The 18,037-nt window shown below is 39.2% G+C and overlaps 1 protein-coding gene across 1 annotated transcript in view; it reads right to left on the reverse strand.

The window, feature by feature from the left end:
* The window catches only part of LOC112101780 (bifunctional heparan sulfate N-deacetylase/N-sulfotransferase 4), a 155,805-nt gene that overhangs the window by 68,209 nt on the left and 69,559 nt on the right, over positions 1-18,037 (reverse strand). Inside the window, exons 4-5 of the mRNA XM_024192643.1 lie at positions 11,366-11,551; positions 9,414-9,542 (exon numbers count right to left, since the gene is read on the reverse strand). Of these exons, the coding sequence (XP_024048411.1) occupies positions 9,414-9,542; positions 11,366-11,551 (315 nt within the window). The remainder of the gene's footprint in view (positions 1-9,413; positions 9,543-11,365; positions 11,552-18,037) is intronic.

Consider the following 18,037-nt stretch of genomic DNA (forward strand, 5'->3'; position numbering starts at 1 on the left):
CCCAGTTAATGGAACTCTGTTTCAAGAACTGCCAATCTATCGCCTTTTACAAGCACTGTACTCATCCAAAGGTTCAAAACAATAAAGAGGAGTTTGAGAATGGTTCGAATGTTCATTTAGAAACAGGAAATAACATAATACTAATGGCAAGAGAAGGAGCAGTGGTGGTAGTAACAACTGGAAGGCTTGCCCTGGGTGTTGGATAAGGCCCTTAGTGACTCTTACTCCAACTCAATTTTATAGATGAAAATGAAGAATAAAGAAAAACTTGCAGTGTTCCTGCTAAAAGAGTGAACAATACCATATACAGTGAGACAACTGATTAGCTGTGTCAACAGAACTCAACCAAGGCTGTTCCCTAAGCCTGTCCTGAGTATGAGTGTCTATGGGAAAGAAACATGCAATGTAAATCATCAGTTGTTATGGTAGCCTGGCAGTGCTGTGTGTGTGTGTGTGTGTGTGTACATAAATATACATATATATGTACACACACACACACACACACACACACACACACACACACACACAAAGTGGAAATAGAATTTTACACAATCTGCATACCCCATAGGGGTCTATTCTCCCCACAGTTGGGATCTCTTCTCCCCTGGATGCATGACATAATTCACACTAATACTAATTGGAGTGAATCACACACATCCAGGAGAGAAAAGACCCTAAAGAGCATGAAATTAATGTAAGCAAGTCACATTGGTATGAACAGGAGCTACAGTACTTCTGCAAACACCAACAGAGGTGTACCTCTGTGCCTTTGTTTTCATACAGCAAGGATTAAACAGTGCTGTTTATGAAAACAGTGGGCACGACCATTTTGTTGCTACAGTTCTGAAGAACATAAGGCTTTCTACAAAACCTGAGATGCCATGATATATGCTATATATGGGTTTGGGATGATGTATGTGTTATGATTCTAATTTTATTCCACAAAAATAGGATATATCCATGGATTATATTAGATATCCAATTTTGCATCATTTCTACAAACATGCTGTATTTATATAATTACATGCTAAAATGTTTTTCAGTGTCTTTTTCATAATTCCTCTAACACCAACCTATACTGTTCTGCACCTGCTCTTAGGTTGCAGGAACAGCAGAGAATAATACACAAGCAAAAGGAAAGCTCATTAACTAACCTAGGGGTATGAAAGTTTCCCAGACTGCACACTGCACAATTCTATTATACACTAGTGTCAGTTTCAAGTACACATCACATTCAAGTGTATATTTTTATTCAACTGAATTTACAATTGATAAATGGAACAGGATAGTAGACACCAAGTATTCCTGATGCTTGGTATTTTCAGGGAGTTCAAAAGACACAGTGGATTTAACAGTGTTAGTTCATACACTGCCATTTCAAAACCTATTTAGAACCACTAAATCTATAAACTTCTTCTTACTCTGGATAAGAAAAGACCTCTCCATTAGTTCACTAATTAATGTGCTGTTTGTAAAGCAGGACATCAAAACTCTATTAAAAAAGGTTCTAACTCATTATAAAGGTTTTGTTCTGTGCTCTCTCCAAGCCATTCTGTGATAAGACTGGCTGTTGCTTTTACGGTTGTCAGTTGCTGCATATTTTAGAGGGTACTACAATGGCCTGACTTGAATGATGTTGGGGGTTGTGGTATATCTTTCTTCAGCTCCCACACGATTAAATTATATTTCTTCCAGTCTGAATAAGGATTATATGGAACGTATACATACTTAACTCATATTTAGGGAACTGCATGTCAGTATTTTACTTGCACGGCACAGTTCAGTAAAATATCAGCTTTTGAGGAAAAAATCAAACATTAACTGTACAGATATAAAACTGTTATTTTCAAATGCCACCCAATATTATATATTGTACTTTCAAGTTATTGGAACTTACTATGGTCAAACAAGCTCATATACTAAAGGAAATGGGGGGGAGGAGGAAACACCTTTTTTTTTCTTTTGAAAGGCTGTAGCTTTTAACTCTACCCTGATTTAAAATAGTCTGATCAACAAAGATATGTAATCTAGTTAGAATATATTGGGAGTAGACTGCATGGAAAAATACTGGATCTGCTGTATCACTTTTGCCACTTTTAATTACCAATGAGAAAAATGAATACCGTAAATTCCTCAAACAGCAGATATACAATAAATCACACTATATTCATATCTGACAACGTAATGCATAATATAGCATAATGCCTCATAGAAACTAAGTTATTAAAAGTTTTTTTTCCCTATAACAGGCTCCTATACTGTGGCCCTCACTATGACATCAGAGTGCCTTTAAAGAAAGGTATTTAGACAAAATTACAAGAAATCACACACACAAACAGTGGTTTGGAACAGACCAGGCATATGAAAAGGAGATATGCACCAACAGGCTGAACAAGTGAAACTGATTATCCATTATGTAAAAGTGAAAGGATAGGAAAAAAGGCTGAGAGAGCAGGGGGGAAATGGACAGACAGGAGAGCAGGTCTGAGAAGTAGGGTAAAATTAGTTTAACAGGGAAATCTGAAAACATTAAGGACATTTTTGGAGATAAATTGGAATAGAATTAAGATGACCCAGGAATTGGGTAATAATAAAGCTTTCACTTCCTGGAATGAGACTAGTCTGGTTGCAGAGTGGTAAACTCTCTGAAGTTTAGCAAATAGCAGTTTAGGAAAATCATAGATTTTCCTAAGGCAGGAATTGAGGGATGCATGGATAAAGATTACAGTGAATGCATGGTCTCGTGAAGGACAAATTCTACCAATGTTCCAGAAGCAGTGATAAGCCAAAGTTACAGATGAGGGAGATACAAAAAGACAAGATTTGCTGAGTTAGAGCGTCATGGTGGATTCAGAGAGATAGGACTAAGAGTAAGACTTTTTATTCTGATGTGTAGGTCACACACACATTGTATATAAAAAGTCTTAATAAAGGTGCCCCACTTCTCTAAATCTACTCTCTTTGACTCAGGCTCCAACTTGGCTCCCAAGGGCCATAGGGTAAAATTTTCACATATGGGCATCTAATTTTAGAATCTTAAATCTATTTTTAGACATGTAAATAATAGTGGTCTGATATTAAAGGCAGTTCCAAATGAAGTTTCTTTAACTGTAACATACCAATTAGAGCTATTGATGCTCCACACCTATGAAAATTAGGCCACATCCCAGGAAACAAGATATACAATCCACAAGAGGTTTCACTTCCCTGTGTGGAAGAAGGGATAGTAGATGAGGGAAGAGAGGATAATGATGAAAAGAATTACTAGTATATAATTTTCACTTGTCCTACATCTTAGTTCTCACATCTTAAAAACAGAAGCAATGAGAACAGAGAGTGAGATGAGGCCTGATCCATTGCTTATTGAAATCAATGGAAAAAATCCCATGAAATTCCAAAGGTTTTGGATGTGGCCCAGAGTGAACAGTGAGTTAGAGGAGCTTACTTCAGTGTGCTTCTTGAAGAACCTTCTGGACAAAAAAATGTATCATTATAAAAAGTCAGTTCAAGCTGATAAAGATGTACAAGAGTCTGTGGGGATGATCACTTTATAGCTGTCCAAACAGATGATTTAGCCCTCAGAACCCATGAAGTTGCTCTGCATCTGACAGAGTGACAATTTACAACCTTAGGCTGTGGATAAATGGCCTGATTATAAAAAACAACAGTCCTTAGCCCTAAAAGTATTGAGGCTGCTCTACCATTTTTGCAACTCATGAAACAAACAAAGTTGCTGCATTTTCTGAAAACTCTGGGCATAGGCAAGGGAAAGCTTGCCTGTGGCTGAACTGGAGGAGTTGAGGGAGACAGAGAAGTACATAGATGAGACTTTCCAGGACACAGTAAAATGGTCCCACCCCTGGTCTGACAGCCTCTGTGCTGTTGAGGAGGAGGAAAGTCCCAGGGAAGGAGAGCATCTAACTGGAGCAGAGGGAAACAATCCCATAACTGGGACCCTCCTTCCAGATGATGTTGTGGTATCCTCTCGCACTGAGGATACTTCTCTGGGGGAGGGAACTCAAGCTAGTAGAAAGAGACAGGTATTAGTAATGGGTGATTTGATCATTAGAAACATAGATAGCTGGGTTTGTGATGATCAGGAGAAGATTGAGGATCTCTCGAGACATCTAGATAGACTTATGTGTAGTGCTGGAGAGGAGCCGGTGGTCATGGTACATGAGGTACCAATGACATTGGGAAGGATAGGAGAGAGGTCCTGGAGGCCAAATTTAGGCTGCTAGGTAAGAGATTGAAGTCTGGGACCTCCATGATAGCATTCTCTGAGATACTCACAGTTCCATGCACAGGGCCAATTAGATAGGCAGAACTGCAGAGTCTCAATGTGTGGATGAGACAGTGTAGGGAGGAGGGATTTAGATTTATTAGGAACTGGGGAAACATTTGGGAAAGGGGGAGCCTATACAGGAAGGATGGGCTCCACCTAAACCAAAATGAAACCAGATTGCTGGCACTTAACATTAAAAAGATCATAGAGCAGTTTTTAAACTAAGGGCTGGGGGAAAGCTGAGTGGTGCAGAGGAGCACATGGTTCAGACATCTCTTAGAGGAGGATCTATTAATAGAGAATCTCTATGTCCTAGTGAGGATGACAGGATGGAAAATGATAAAATACAGGCAGGCTCTGATCAGAAACAGTCAAATAAAAAAGAGTCCCATTCAATTCGTGTAATGGCAGACAGCTAAAAGGAGACAAGTTTTTAAAGTGCCTATATACGAATACTAGAAGTCTAAATAATAAAATGGGTGAATTAGAGTGCCTCGTATTAAATGAGGATATGGATATAATAGGCATCACAGAAACTTGGTGGAATGAGATTAATCAATGGGATACAGTAATACCAGGGTACTAAATATATCGGAAGGACAGAACAGGTCGTCCTGGTAGGGGAATAGCATTATATGTGAAAGAAAACGTAGAATCAAATGAAGTAAAAATCATAAATGAATCAAACTGTACCATAGAATCTCTATGGATAGAAATTCCATGTTCTAATAAGAAGAATATAGTGGTATGGATATATTACCGACCAACTGACCAGGATGGTGATAGTTACTGTGAAATGCTCAGGGAGATTAGAGAGGCCATTAAAATAAAAAACTCAATAATAATAATGGGGGATTTCAATTATCCCCATATTGACTGGGTACATGTCACCTCAGGACAGGATGAAGAGATAAAGTTTCTTGACACCTTAAATGACTGCTTTTTGGAGCAGCTGGTCCTGGAACCTACCAGAGGAGAGGCAATTCTTGATTTAGTCCTAAGTGGAGCACAGAATCTGGTCCAAGAGGTGAATATAGCTGGACCGCTTGGTAATAGTGACCATAATATAATTAAATTTAATATCCCTGTAGCAGGAAAAACACCATAGCGGCCCAACACTGTAGAATTTAATTTCAGAAAGGGGAACTACACAAAAATGAGGATGTTAAACAGAAATTAAAGGGTACAGTGCCCAAAGTGATATCTCTGCAAGGTGCATGGAAACTTTTTAAAGACACCATAATAGAGGCTCAACTTAAACGTATACCCCAAATTAAAAAAAACACAGTAAGAGAACCAAAAAAGAGACACCGTGGCTAAACAACAAAGTAAAAGAAGCAATGAGAGGCAAAAAGGCCTCCTTTAAAAAGTGGAAGTTAAATCCTAGTGAGGAAAATAGAAAGGAACATAAACACTGGCAAATGAAGTATAAAAATACAATTAGGAAGGCCAAAAAAGAATTTGAGGAACAGTTAGCAAAATACCAAAAAAAAATTGCTATTACTTTTTGAAAGTACATCAGAAGCAGGAAGCCTGATAAACAACCAGTGTGGCCATTGGACGATAGAGGTGCTAAAGGAGCATTCAACAACGATAAGGCTATTGCAGAGAAACTAAATGAATTCTTTCCATCGGTCTTCCTGGCTGAGGATGTGAGGGAGATTCCCAAACCCGAGCCATTCTTTTTAGGTGACAGATCTGAGGAACTGTCCTAGATTGAGTTATCATTAGAAGAGGTTTTGGAACAAATTGATAAATTAAACAGCAATAAGTCACCAGGACCAGATGGTATTCACCCAAGAGTTCTGAAGGAACTCAAATGTAAAATTGCAGAACTACTAACTGTAGTCTGTAACCTATCATTTAAATCAGCTTCTGTGCGAGATGACTGGAGGATAGCTAATGTGACGCCAATTTTTAAAAGGGGCCTCAGAGGTGATCCTGGCAATTACAGGCCTGTAAGCCTGACATCAGTACCGGACAAACTGGTTGAAACTATAATAAAGGACAATACTGTCAGACATACAGATGAACATAATCTGTTGAGGAAGAGTCAACATGGTTTTAATAAAGGGAAATCATGCCTCACCAATCTACTAGAATTCTTTGAGGGGGGTCAACAAGCATGTGGACCAAGGGGATCCAGTGGATATAGTGTACTTAGATTTTCAGAAAGCCTTTGACAAGGTCCCTCACCAAAGGCTCATACACAAAGTAAGCTGTCATGGGATAAGAGGGAAGATGCTCTCATGGATTGGTAACTGGTTAAAAGATAGAAAACAAAGGGTAAGAATAAATGGTCAGTTTTCAGAATGGAGAGCAGTAAATAGTGCTGTCCCCCATAGGTCTGTTCTGGGACTAGTCCTTTTCAATGTATTCATAAATGATCTGAAAAAAAGGGGTAAACAGTGAGGTGGCAAAATTTGCAGATGATACAAAATTACTAAAGATAGTTAAGACCCAGGCAGACTGCGAAGAGCTAAGAAAGGATCTCTCAAAACTGGGTGACTAGGCAACAAAATGGCAGATGAAATTTAATATTGATAAATGCAAGTAATGCACATTGGAAAGCATAATCCCAACTATACATATAAAATGATGGGGTCTAAATTAGCTGTTATCACTCAAGAAAGAGATCTTGGAGTCATTGTGGATAGTTCTCTGAAAACATCCACTCAATGTGCAGCGGCAGTCAAAAAAAGCAAACAGAATGCTGGGAATAATTAAGAAAGGGATAGATAATAGGACAGAAAATATCATGTTGCCTCTATATAAATCCATGGTACACCCAGATCTTGAATACTGTGTGCAGATGTGGTCACCCCATCGCAAAAAAGATATATTGGAATTGGAAAAGGTTCAGAAAAGGGCAACAAAAATGATTAGGGGTATGGGACGGCTTATGTATGAGGAGAGATTAATAAGACTGGGGCTTTTCAGCTTGTAAAAGAGATGGCTAAGGGGAGATATGATTGAGGTCTATAAAATCATGACTGGTGTAGAGAAAGTAGATAAGGAAGTGTTGTTTACTCCTTCTCATAACACAAGAACTAGGGGTCACCAAATGAAATTAATAGGCAGCAGGTTTAAAACAAATAAAAGGATGTATTTCTTCACAGAACGCAGTCAACCTGTGGAACTCCTTGCCAGAGGATGTTGTGAATGCCAAGACCATAACAGGGTTCAAAAAAGAACTAGATAAATTCATGGAGGATAGGTCCATCAATGGCTATTAGCCAGGATGGGCAAGAATGGTGTCCCTAGCCTCTGTTTGCCAGAAACTGGGAATGAGCGACAGGGGATTGATCACTTGATGATTACCTGTTCTGTTCATTCCCTCTTGGGCACCTGGCATTGGCCACTGTTGGAAGGCAGGATGCTGGGCTAGATGGACCTTTGGTCTGACCCAGGAGGGCCATTCTTATGTTATTAGTGCTCCTTTACTATTCAATGGAGTTTCCACTGCTGAGAGGAAACTGATTCTGGCCACAACCAAGGGAGAACAATGGACTGATATATACGGAACTCAGGATTCATCCTTTGGAATGAATTCTGGTGGGACCCAAAGCATATCCTTGGTCAGGAAAGAAATTAAGGAGAGGTGATTTAATAACTAGGTTCAAAATTTCTCTTATCCAACTCCAGTAAAGCTGATGAGATTGAAAAGGGTGTAATTCAGAGCAGAAGTTGACTCTAAAGCAGCGATTCTCTAACTGTGGGTCAGGACCCCAAAGTGGGTCATGACTCCATTTTAATGGTGTCGCAGGGGCTGACATTAGATGTGCTGGGACCTGGGACTGAAGCCTGAGCCACACTGCCTGGGGCCAAAGCCGAACCCAAGGGCTTCAGGCTACAGGCCCCCCCACCCGAGGCTGAAGCCCTTGGGCTTCAACTTTGGCCCACCTGCACGGGGTGATGGGGCTTGGGCTTTGTCCAGGGCTATAGGGGACTCAGGCTTCAGTTCCCCCTCCTGGGGTCATGTAGTAACTTTTGTTGTCAGAAGGGGGTTGCATGGCAATGGAGTTTGAGAAACCCTGCTCTAAAGAACTAAAAAGAAAAACCTCAACTCATGGCAGAGGTTCCTGTCTCCAAAACCTAAAGGAATTTAAAGGATATTCCTTCCAATGCCTGAATTAACACAATTTTGCATCCTTGATTTCTTGGTAAGTGGAGCCATATGTATATGATAGTATTGTGTATTAATGACGGTTTATTAGCATTGTATGGGATGGCTTTATTAGTCAAGAGAAGTGAAGTCAGAAGATAGTTATGCAAATCATCCCAAATGAGTGACTAGGACACTTTCTACCATACCAACCTGTATTCTTTATAAACTACATACAAAAAAGTGTCAGAAAAATTAAATGTTACTACCTTAACAAAATAATTATAATGTCATTTCTCCCCCAACATTATCCTGCAGCCTCATTGTGATGGATTAATGACCATACCCGCATTCTGTGTCCCCCTCCCACAATGCTCGCACACATGTGCTTCCATTTTTTCTCTTAATTTCCTCTCTTCTTTCCCCTTCTACCTGTGTTCAGGCTTAACTCCCCACACAGAGCAGGCTACATGCTGTGTGGAGTGGGGGTTTCTGTGGGTGGCATCAGAGGGTTAGGTTGCCTGTTCTTTAGCAGCTTGATCTGAATATTCTATGCATGTGAACCTGTTCCTATAGTTAGCTCTATTAGGGGATGCAGTGGGAGCAGAGAGAGATGAAAGATGTGTAGCTTTCAAGGAGCCGAAGGTGAGGGAGGGTGTGGGGGACAAGAGGGGAGAGGAAGAAAAGGAAGAAGGGGGATGCAGTTTTCTCCATCACCATTGTTTTCCTTTGTCCCCTTTAGTATATTCAGTGTCCCCTTGTTCCCAAAGGCCTAGAACTCTGGTTAGAAAACAGATACTGTTTGGAAAAAATATATACATTTGTCTCTGAATTGTATCACCTGGGATCCAGATTACTCCTTACAATACAGTTTTTGCTTATTTCCTTTTAAATGCTCACCACCTCTGAGCAAAAAGATTTGATTGATCGGAACTGAATAAACTATATAGGTTATTCTGTCCTATTCACCTCCAATAATGATAGCAAAAGTACATAGCAGAGGATAGCAAACAAGGTACATACGGGATTCAGGAGGATGGTGAGGAAGAGTTCACCTCCTCGGATGCTTTTGTCCAATTCTTGAGGGCCCCCAGGATACTCCTTGTAGAAAATTGTGTGGGTGAAAAGGCCACAGGTCTGTCGAGGAAGTACCTGAGAACAAAGTAAAAAAAAAATGCTATAGTGTCATGACCCTATTTCTTCAAGCCCCACCCCAAAAAACTCTTCTGAGTCTGCATTCTGAAACGCTCACATATGGATTCCTTTGTTCCGGCAGTTGTCATCTTATTGTAAATAAGCATGATTATGCAGATGTTGAGATCTCCAGCTGCCAGTTGAAAGGTTGCAACACATGTGTGTTCCACAGCCTTTGTCCAGACCACTGCATATGTTTCTCATAGTAAGAATTCAGGGTTTGTTTTTAGGGATTTGTAAAAGGAAGAAAAGAGCTTCTTTTCTTTTAGCAAGGATAGTTTGTTAAAAGACAAATAGCGCTTCTCAGTCGTCTTCACTATCTTAGGCTATTAATCTTCCTGCTGGTAAGATATAGCACACAATTGGTATTCTAGGTTACAGACCCCAAAAGAACTAGTTCATTCCTACCTTTGCCCTGAAAATCAAATTAAACCCCACTAGTGAAATATGTACTGGGGCCGATAGGACTGTTGAATGAGTATATCCTGAGGTCAGCTCTACATACAATCATAAATCTGTAGATTGTGTGTCAGAATTCTGAAAACCAGCAGATGGAGGAAAAAAACTAAAATCTCCATTACTTAGAGTTATTTCATTAACTCTTTAATCACAAGTACATCAGAACTCTGCAGAAAAACACTAAGGTCTGTGATACTGTTCAGTACTGTACTTGCACAGACATTATTCAGTTTTGACTTAGGTTTTTTGCCAGTTTACCATTTGGGCTCCCCTTTGTATTCTGTCCAAAGGAACAGAAAACAAAATAATCTACGGTTTCTATTCAGCAAAGCACTTAAGCATATACTTAAGTGCTTTGCTCAAATGAGTCCTATGTTGGAACTCATTAGAATCTACTCTGTTACCTGTTTCTGTGTTATTAATATATACTTTTGACAAATATATTAGATACAATTCTGCTCTTAAATGCATGTCCATGGCTTTTGTTGAAGTCAACAGGAACTTTACCTATGTATACCATGACAGAACTTGACCTGTCAAGATTTCCATTCTGTGTCCTGTGCAAATTCCAACTTGTGTAATTTACCCTCTATCTACCTAAATTCTCTTTACCATTTCAATTGAACATGATTCTTCTACATTTTTGCTCTAAACTGTGGTGTAGTGTTGCATCTGGATGTTCATCAGCTGCTTTGTTCCATTCTAGGAGCAGCTGCATATTGAAGTGATAGGCCAAGTGATTCCTATATGTTATCTTGGCTTTTAGTGCATGTGCTATTGAAGGAAAGATATAGAAAGCTTTCTCTCTCCCCACCCCAATGCACAGCCTGTGAAACTTTCACAGGCATAGTTTCAGAACCTGTGCTCTGGGAGTTGCATAGGTATATCTAAACACAAAGTCTGGACCAACCAAAGTATCTTGCGGACTGGAGGATCATATTGCACCTTTTGTTTCTCTTCCCTTTTGGCAGGTCCCAGACCCTTTATGCATTGCAGTGAGTCAGACCCTTGGATATGGAGCTACGACATTTTAATGAATTGCAAAGGTATGTAATTATAGTCCAGGATTGGTTGTCTACTGGTACATTTTATTTCTGATAATCACATTGGAAAGTGCCAGAAAAACCCACCCCAAAACACACTCTTTGCTCTTCTTTCTTTTGGAAACTGGCTGCACACTGGTAAAACTGTTTTGGCATCCTTACAATTCCACTATCGTGAAGGATTTCAATGCCCACTGTAAAGCTTGATGCATTTGTAAAATAGATTTTTTTGTCATTCTTAAAGAATTATTGCTATGAAGTAATGGAAATGTTATGTACCATGATGCCATTGTGGATGAAGCCCCGTCTGTACCGTGCAGGTTTTAGATGTGGATACTCTTCTGTGCTTGTGACTTTGATACCCCAGACCTTCTTCCAGGCCTCATAAAGCTGAACATGTACAGGGTAGACCCCAGAGTGGTGCGGAGCCACTGCATAGCCCATGTCAGTCGGAATACCATGTTCCTGAAACAAAGCAAAAGAAACAACACATTGAGTATACAAGTATAATATGTAATGCCATCAAGTTTATTCTACTAACTGGTAGCTTTAAAGAAACTGTTGCTCTTGGGCAATCGTGTGTGTGTGTGTGTTTTGTATATATAACACTCACACTAAAAATAAGAGACACAAGGTGCAAAATAATTGGCTTTCAGTATCGGGGGGGAAATAATCCTGTTGGATAATATTGAGCTACCATTGTTTAGAACAGATTTGACTGCCTGTGTATTATGCGTCGTGTGTATTTCTAAAATATGCCCTATGTGGTTGGATGTTTTTTTTAAAGTAATTCTCAAAGGGCTGGGAAATTATGCTGTTTTATTTAGTCACATTTCAAATTGTCTTGGATCAATAAACAAAGAGAAACATGTTGACACGACAATTACCATTTGTCTATATTTTATATTACAAAAAGCAGAGGAACATTTCCATGGCTGGTAAAATGTTTGCTGTAGCTATTTACAAAATGTAGCTCCAGCACATTTCCCTGACATAGTGTATTGACTCCAGAACCAAAGATGGACTTTGAGGGTGAACTTTTCTATCTGGCAATTCTGGCCTATATTTGCTGAAATCCATGGCAACACAAAGAAGTCATATTTTAGAAAGTTAGGCCTAAAATCATCCACTCCTTTGGGTCCCTGGTTATATGGGTCATCCATCATTTTTACCTCTTTCCCATACAAACCTCACTTCTCCCCCGTGTTTGTTACTTATTTAGTACTTTTATAATTTATACAGTAAAGTAAGTATACATGTCACTTTACTACAGGTAGAAGTTATCAAAGAATAGAATCCTTTCTCTGAAGAACTCACAATCTAAAAGATACACAGTGCAGGACAGAAAAACAATTATTATATGCTGCTTGATAGAGCCTGAAAACTTCACAGGTTAGGTATTATTTACATTGGGTACCACGCAGTAACATTCTTCTTTTGCCAAAAGAAGAGCTGCCAACTCACAAAATAGATAAGCCATTTGCCATTCATATATAATTGATATTTGGAGGGAAATTGCTAAAATACTGAATTATAATTGTTGCCTGTCCTCTTGTCCACATTGTCTAATAACTGTTGTTTGCTTCTATAATTACAGGAGGAACAGATTTTGCTAGGCATCTTTAAGTACTTAACTTCGCACAGACTGGCCTTTGGTCCTTTGAGAAAATTAAATAAAACCTATGGGAACATTTATTCACACTTCACACAATATAACCAGTTGAATTATCTACTTTCTAATAATAAAGATGTTCTAATAATAAAGATGCCACTGACTAATATGAAATAATCTAGTTCATATTTTGACCATTAGCAGAATATGCTTTTTTGTCTATTAATGAAGTCACTCACCTGCAAGATCTATATGAGGCATAGGGGTCAGTTTTGGATGTGAAATGATGAATGCTCATGTAATGAAGGACCATTCAGAGATATCAATGACTTCAGGGCCAAATTCCCTATGATTATGTACAGGAAAGTAAGATACACGTCTAGATCAGGGCCCCACTGTGCTAAGAGATATACAGACATACAGCAAGAGATAGTCCATGGCCTCAAAGAATTTACAATCTAAATAGATAAGATAGACAAAAGGTGAAAAAGGAAATTAAGACACAAAAAGCTAAAGTGATTTGGCCAAAGTCACACAGCAGGCCATTGTCAAAGCCAAGAACAGAACCTAGGACATCTTACTCCCAGTCCTGTGCTTTATACACTAGAAAACAGTGTTTCTATGTGCTAAATTCAATACTAATATTCAGTACTAAATTATTTCAAGAGAATACTTTAACCATTTTAAGTTGAATAAGATGTGCGATGCAATCTGATCAATGACAGAGTAGCTGTGACTCCATACTATTGGTAATTTCTATATTTTGGGACTGTAAAGTAAGTAAAATTGTCTTGGGATCAAGCACTTTTCTGAAATGGTACCTCAACAAGTGAACATATCCCTACCTATATGTCCTCTTCGGTCAGGACAGATGCATGCCAAAACAGGATTCATGCTTTCACAGTTTTCTATTGCTATAGGAATTGTCCCAGCAATGGAATGGTGAAACTGAAATTAACCACTTTAGAGTAAATTGGTTGCAAAAATCTAAGAGTTCTCACTATGGAGAAGCTACTTGCCACAAAAGAGGCCAATACTCTTTATGTCTGATCACACAAACATTCTTTATGAATTATTCAAAAATCAATAAGAAACCAAGAATACAGACAATTTTTCTCTGTACCAGTTTTATGCAATTTTTGTAACACCTTTAGGTAGGGTAAATTCAATGTGTTGTATATCAGCATGCACACTGCCCTGTTATCCTTTAGACTGCTTTGCTTTTGTTGTTAAACTTCTATTAGAATTGAGGATGACAATATTTGCTTAAAAGGGATAAAATATAATTGATTCAGTTAAAGATATTGTGTGTAAAAAGTTTCATTGCATTATAGTGGCACTAGGGCACCACTATAATTAAGGTTGCACTATGTCATCCGTTTAAAGGTCAACCATTCTAAGTCCTCTAAAATTGATATGTGTAGTTGGATTCCTTTGAAATGTGATGTGCCTCAAGAGGCTGTAGGGTAAGTTAATGATCTGAATTTGGAGTCATTTGAGGCATGGGTTACAGAGACATAAGCCCCCCCTCCCCTCCCCACTCCAAAAAAATTAGCCATTTAAAAAAAGTTTCCAGGTGGTGGGTTTATTTGCCTTGAGCTGGAGATCAAATTATGGATCTAAATGGTCTCAATCTGTCGAGTTTTACCTCAGGTAGTGCATGGTACTCACTAAATCTTTGGGGAACCCAAAATGAGAACATATATAAGAAAATGTACTTTTTTACACTGTGTGTGCATCAATATGGAAAAATCAGCTAGAGGGTTTCCATGACCACCATTTTATATGCTTTAAAATTCAAGTCTTGTAAGTGCTCTCAAATCTGAGCAGTTAATTGGATTGCTTTGAAATTGGTGCGCATTAGTGATTCAAATTTGCGGTCATTTTGCTGATGGGTTCCCAAATTACAGGCCCCTGAAAAAACAACAACCTGGTTTTCTTCTGCTGCCTTGTACTGTTAAACTGAAAGGTACTAATGACTGGCTGAATTACAGACCTCTTCGCTACTGTGAATTCTCTCTTCAATTAACATATCTAAGGATGAGTTGATCACAAACTTCCCCCCACCACCATCACCTAAGACAAAAGGAGTTTTGGACTAAGTGACTGGAGGCTGCTACAATTTGTAAGTCATGAGTGGCATTTGTGTGTGTGTGTGTGAAATGTAATCAAAGTCTCTGGGGGAAAAGTAGACGTGAGACAATGGTACGTATTAGGAGTGGTAGAATAGGGAAAGAGCAGTTTGGGGCTGCAGTGAGGGATGGGGATTAATGGGGATGGATGGCAAGAGAAGTTGGGGAGTCAGTTGTGGGAGGCATAGCACCCCACATCTCTTCCAGTTCACCAAACCCACACTCCAACCTTCTGGCACCCCCAGCTCTGCCAGTGCACCCTCTACTGTGACATAGTTGTCTTTCACTCCAGGAAGAGTCTGGGTTATAGAAGGAGGGAAATAAAGTTGTGTTATAGAAGGAGGGAAATAAAGGCAATAGAAATGTTTGTATACCAGGGAGTGAAGACTTCAAGGGCTTGACTACACTTGGGACTTCACAGCGCTGCCGAGTCGCGCTGCCAGCGCTGCGAGAGAGCTCTCGCAGCGCTGTATGTACTCCACCTCTCCGAGGGGAATAGCTTGCAGCGCTGTGACCGAGCATGCTGATTACACTGATTACACTGGTTCTTTACAGCGCTGTACTCGCTGCGCTCAGGGGGGTGTTTTTTCACACCCCTGAGCACAGCAAGTTGCAGCGCTGTACCGCGCCAGTGTAGCCAAAGCCTTCAGTGAGACATGTTCCCTAGTTGCTGTGGGGAGGGGGGCAGGTTGGAGGGGGAATGCTTTGAATGGGTAAGTGGCATGGCTTGCAGATGCTCCAAAGCAAGGCTGGTGGGGCACAGCTGGTGTGTGTTTGGTGGGAGGTTGACTCAGAATGATAACTGTGGGACATGATATATACAACTGCCTAAATGACTACTGACCCCTAATGACAACAAAACTTTTTCCTGTTTTAAGAAAAAACAAATAAAACCTTAGGAAATTCAATGGCAAAAACTGAATTTAACCTAGAGTTAAGATTGCTCGATAGTATGTTGTTCTCTTGCAGAACAGTGAGTTGAACAACATTCAAACTAAAAGGACAAAAAAGAAAACAAATACAAATGGTTGCCTATGCTACATACCTTCTCTTTTCCTGGCTGTAATTATGTGATAAGGAGATCTGTGCTTGCACCCTCCGATGTGTATAAGCAATGGGAAAAGCTGCACATGTACCTTCTGGCTCTAGTATGCATACTTTCAATACAGAATTGTGTATATTATATAATTAGTGGGGCAGGAGTTTTATTACAGAGGGCATTGTCAGTAACAAGCTGGGATATGAGAGCAGTCTAAGAATTTATTATCCTCATGTGGTCAGTGTCAGGTGTACTGAATGGTGGAGGCAATTAGCGCTGCTTGGTAGAGGTATGTTTGCGAGATCTGTGGATTACTTTGAGGTGTGTGACAGAGCTGTGACTGCTATATGAAGAGATCAATGTTTTCCACCCTCTCATGTGCTTGAGGAAGGGGAAGAGGTGCATGTGTACCTTGGGAATGTAGAATGTATCATGTCTATGCAAAATTGGGTATATTATATCCATAACAGGGCATAGGACTTTTATTACAAAGGCTATTGTCAGCAGTAAGAAGGAATATGAGAGGATTCTAATGCTTTAATGATGGTTAAGTGAAAGTGAGATGGTATTCATTGAGTACATGTAAGGAAGTTGTAACAGGCTGTGAAGTATTTCTTAAGTTGTACACATGTGGTATCCTTTCTGGGGAGTTTGCCAAGTGTGTTAGTGTACACCAGGATCCGAAACCTTCCAGATCTGATAATGCCAAAGGCCAGTGAGAGTATGTGGATACCAAAGCATTGCTCAAAGACCATAGAGAGGTGTTTGTAGTGCCAGCAACCTTTTTTTTTTGTTCATTAACGGTGTTAGCTGGAAACCTGTGGGTTAGAAGGAGAGTTGTAAAAGGAGGTGAAAAGCTTATACATTTCAGCAACTGTGGGATTGGTAGAGTAAATGTATGTGTGTTAACGTGGTGTATTGGGGGCATTGCTGAGAGAATGCAGAGTTCAGTTTGCATGGGCAACCTGAACTTTGCATTTCCTGGTTCTCACAGTGTGAGTTCTGCTCAACTCGATGTTCTACAAGGGGATGACATATCACCAAGCAACTTTAACTCTATGTTAAAATAATTTTTTCCTTTGAATATATTATGTTTCAGTGGATTTTGTCATAATGGCAAGTCAAAATATGAAACAACATTGGCTAATTATTAGCTTCTATATCACCAGACCACCTTGCTATAAGGTCCAATCTTGTATTCTTTGTGCACCTAAGATTCTAACTGCCTTTTTGTTTGGGTGCTCAGGGAGAACCAGATTGGACCCAAAGATATATACGTGTTTGTGTGTGGAAAAGACCTTTGGAACACTTTATGCGATACAAAGAACTATGTCACATTCTTTTACAATGCAGGCAGGATTCCAGAGCTCCTAATTACGTGCTTTCATAATTTACTAGAGTCACAATGGAATAGTCTTATCTTAGTTTAAATGACAATGTAAGTTGATGCCACAGAAAAATTGTGAGGTGTTGGACAGTAGAAAAGGATCATTACTAGAACCTGGGAGATGAAGCATGAGTAGGGAAAGAGGATTTTGTCAATTTTTTGTAGTCCTGCGGAATGCTGGAGAAATTCACAGAAGTGGCTTTGTCAATGGCTATAGTTAAGATTTAAAGAAAAATAGTAGCTTTACCAACTGAATAAACTAGTAGATCAATTTATAGGTAGACATGATAAAAAAAAATTAAAGTTGGTGGAAAGCAAGAAATATATTGATGAAGGGAAGTGTTATATTCTTCCTTAGTCTGTTGTGGATATTAAATTCAATATAAAATTAAATGTTCTTAAAAAATAAAGACTTTATATTCAGTATCAGAAACAAACTGGACCAAAGGGAAAGGCTGATATTTGCTAACTTTCATTTCTTTAAAATAAATCTGGAGTTTTACACTGAACTTTGAAAGTCATCTAAGGATCAATGATTTTTCACTGTCTTTTATTGCATATTAGTGTCTCTTATGGACTGGCATCACTAGCTGTTTTCACAAGTGATAAAAGCACTGGTATGTGTGACCTTGTAAACTGATTAGGTAAATCTTGACACTTTTGAACTTAGGCTTGGTAAATGGTGACTATTCTCTAGAAAGCTTCTATTACAAGTGGAGTTTCCTACTAAAAAGGAAATGATAAAGCCTTATAATACAGTATTATTGTCCTGATGGACTCT

Source organism: Terrapene carolina, unplaced genomic scaffold (genome assembly GCF_002925995.2).
Source record: "Terrapene carolina triunguis isolate 2854851 unplaced genomic scaffold, T_m_triunguis-2.0 Scaffold66, whole genome shotgun sequence".
In the NCBI taxonomy this organism is placed as follows: Eukaryota; Metazoa; Chordata; order Testudines; family Emydidae; genus Terrapene; species Terrapene triunguis.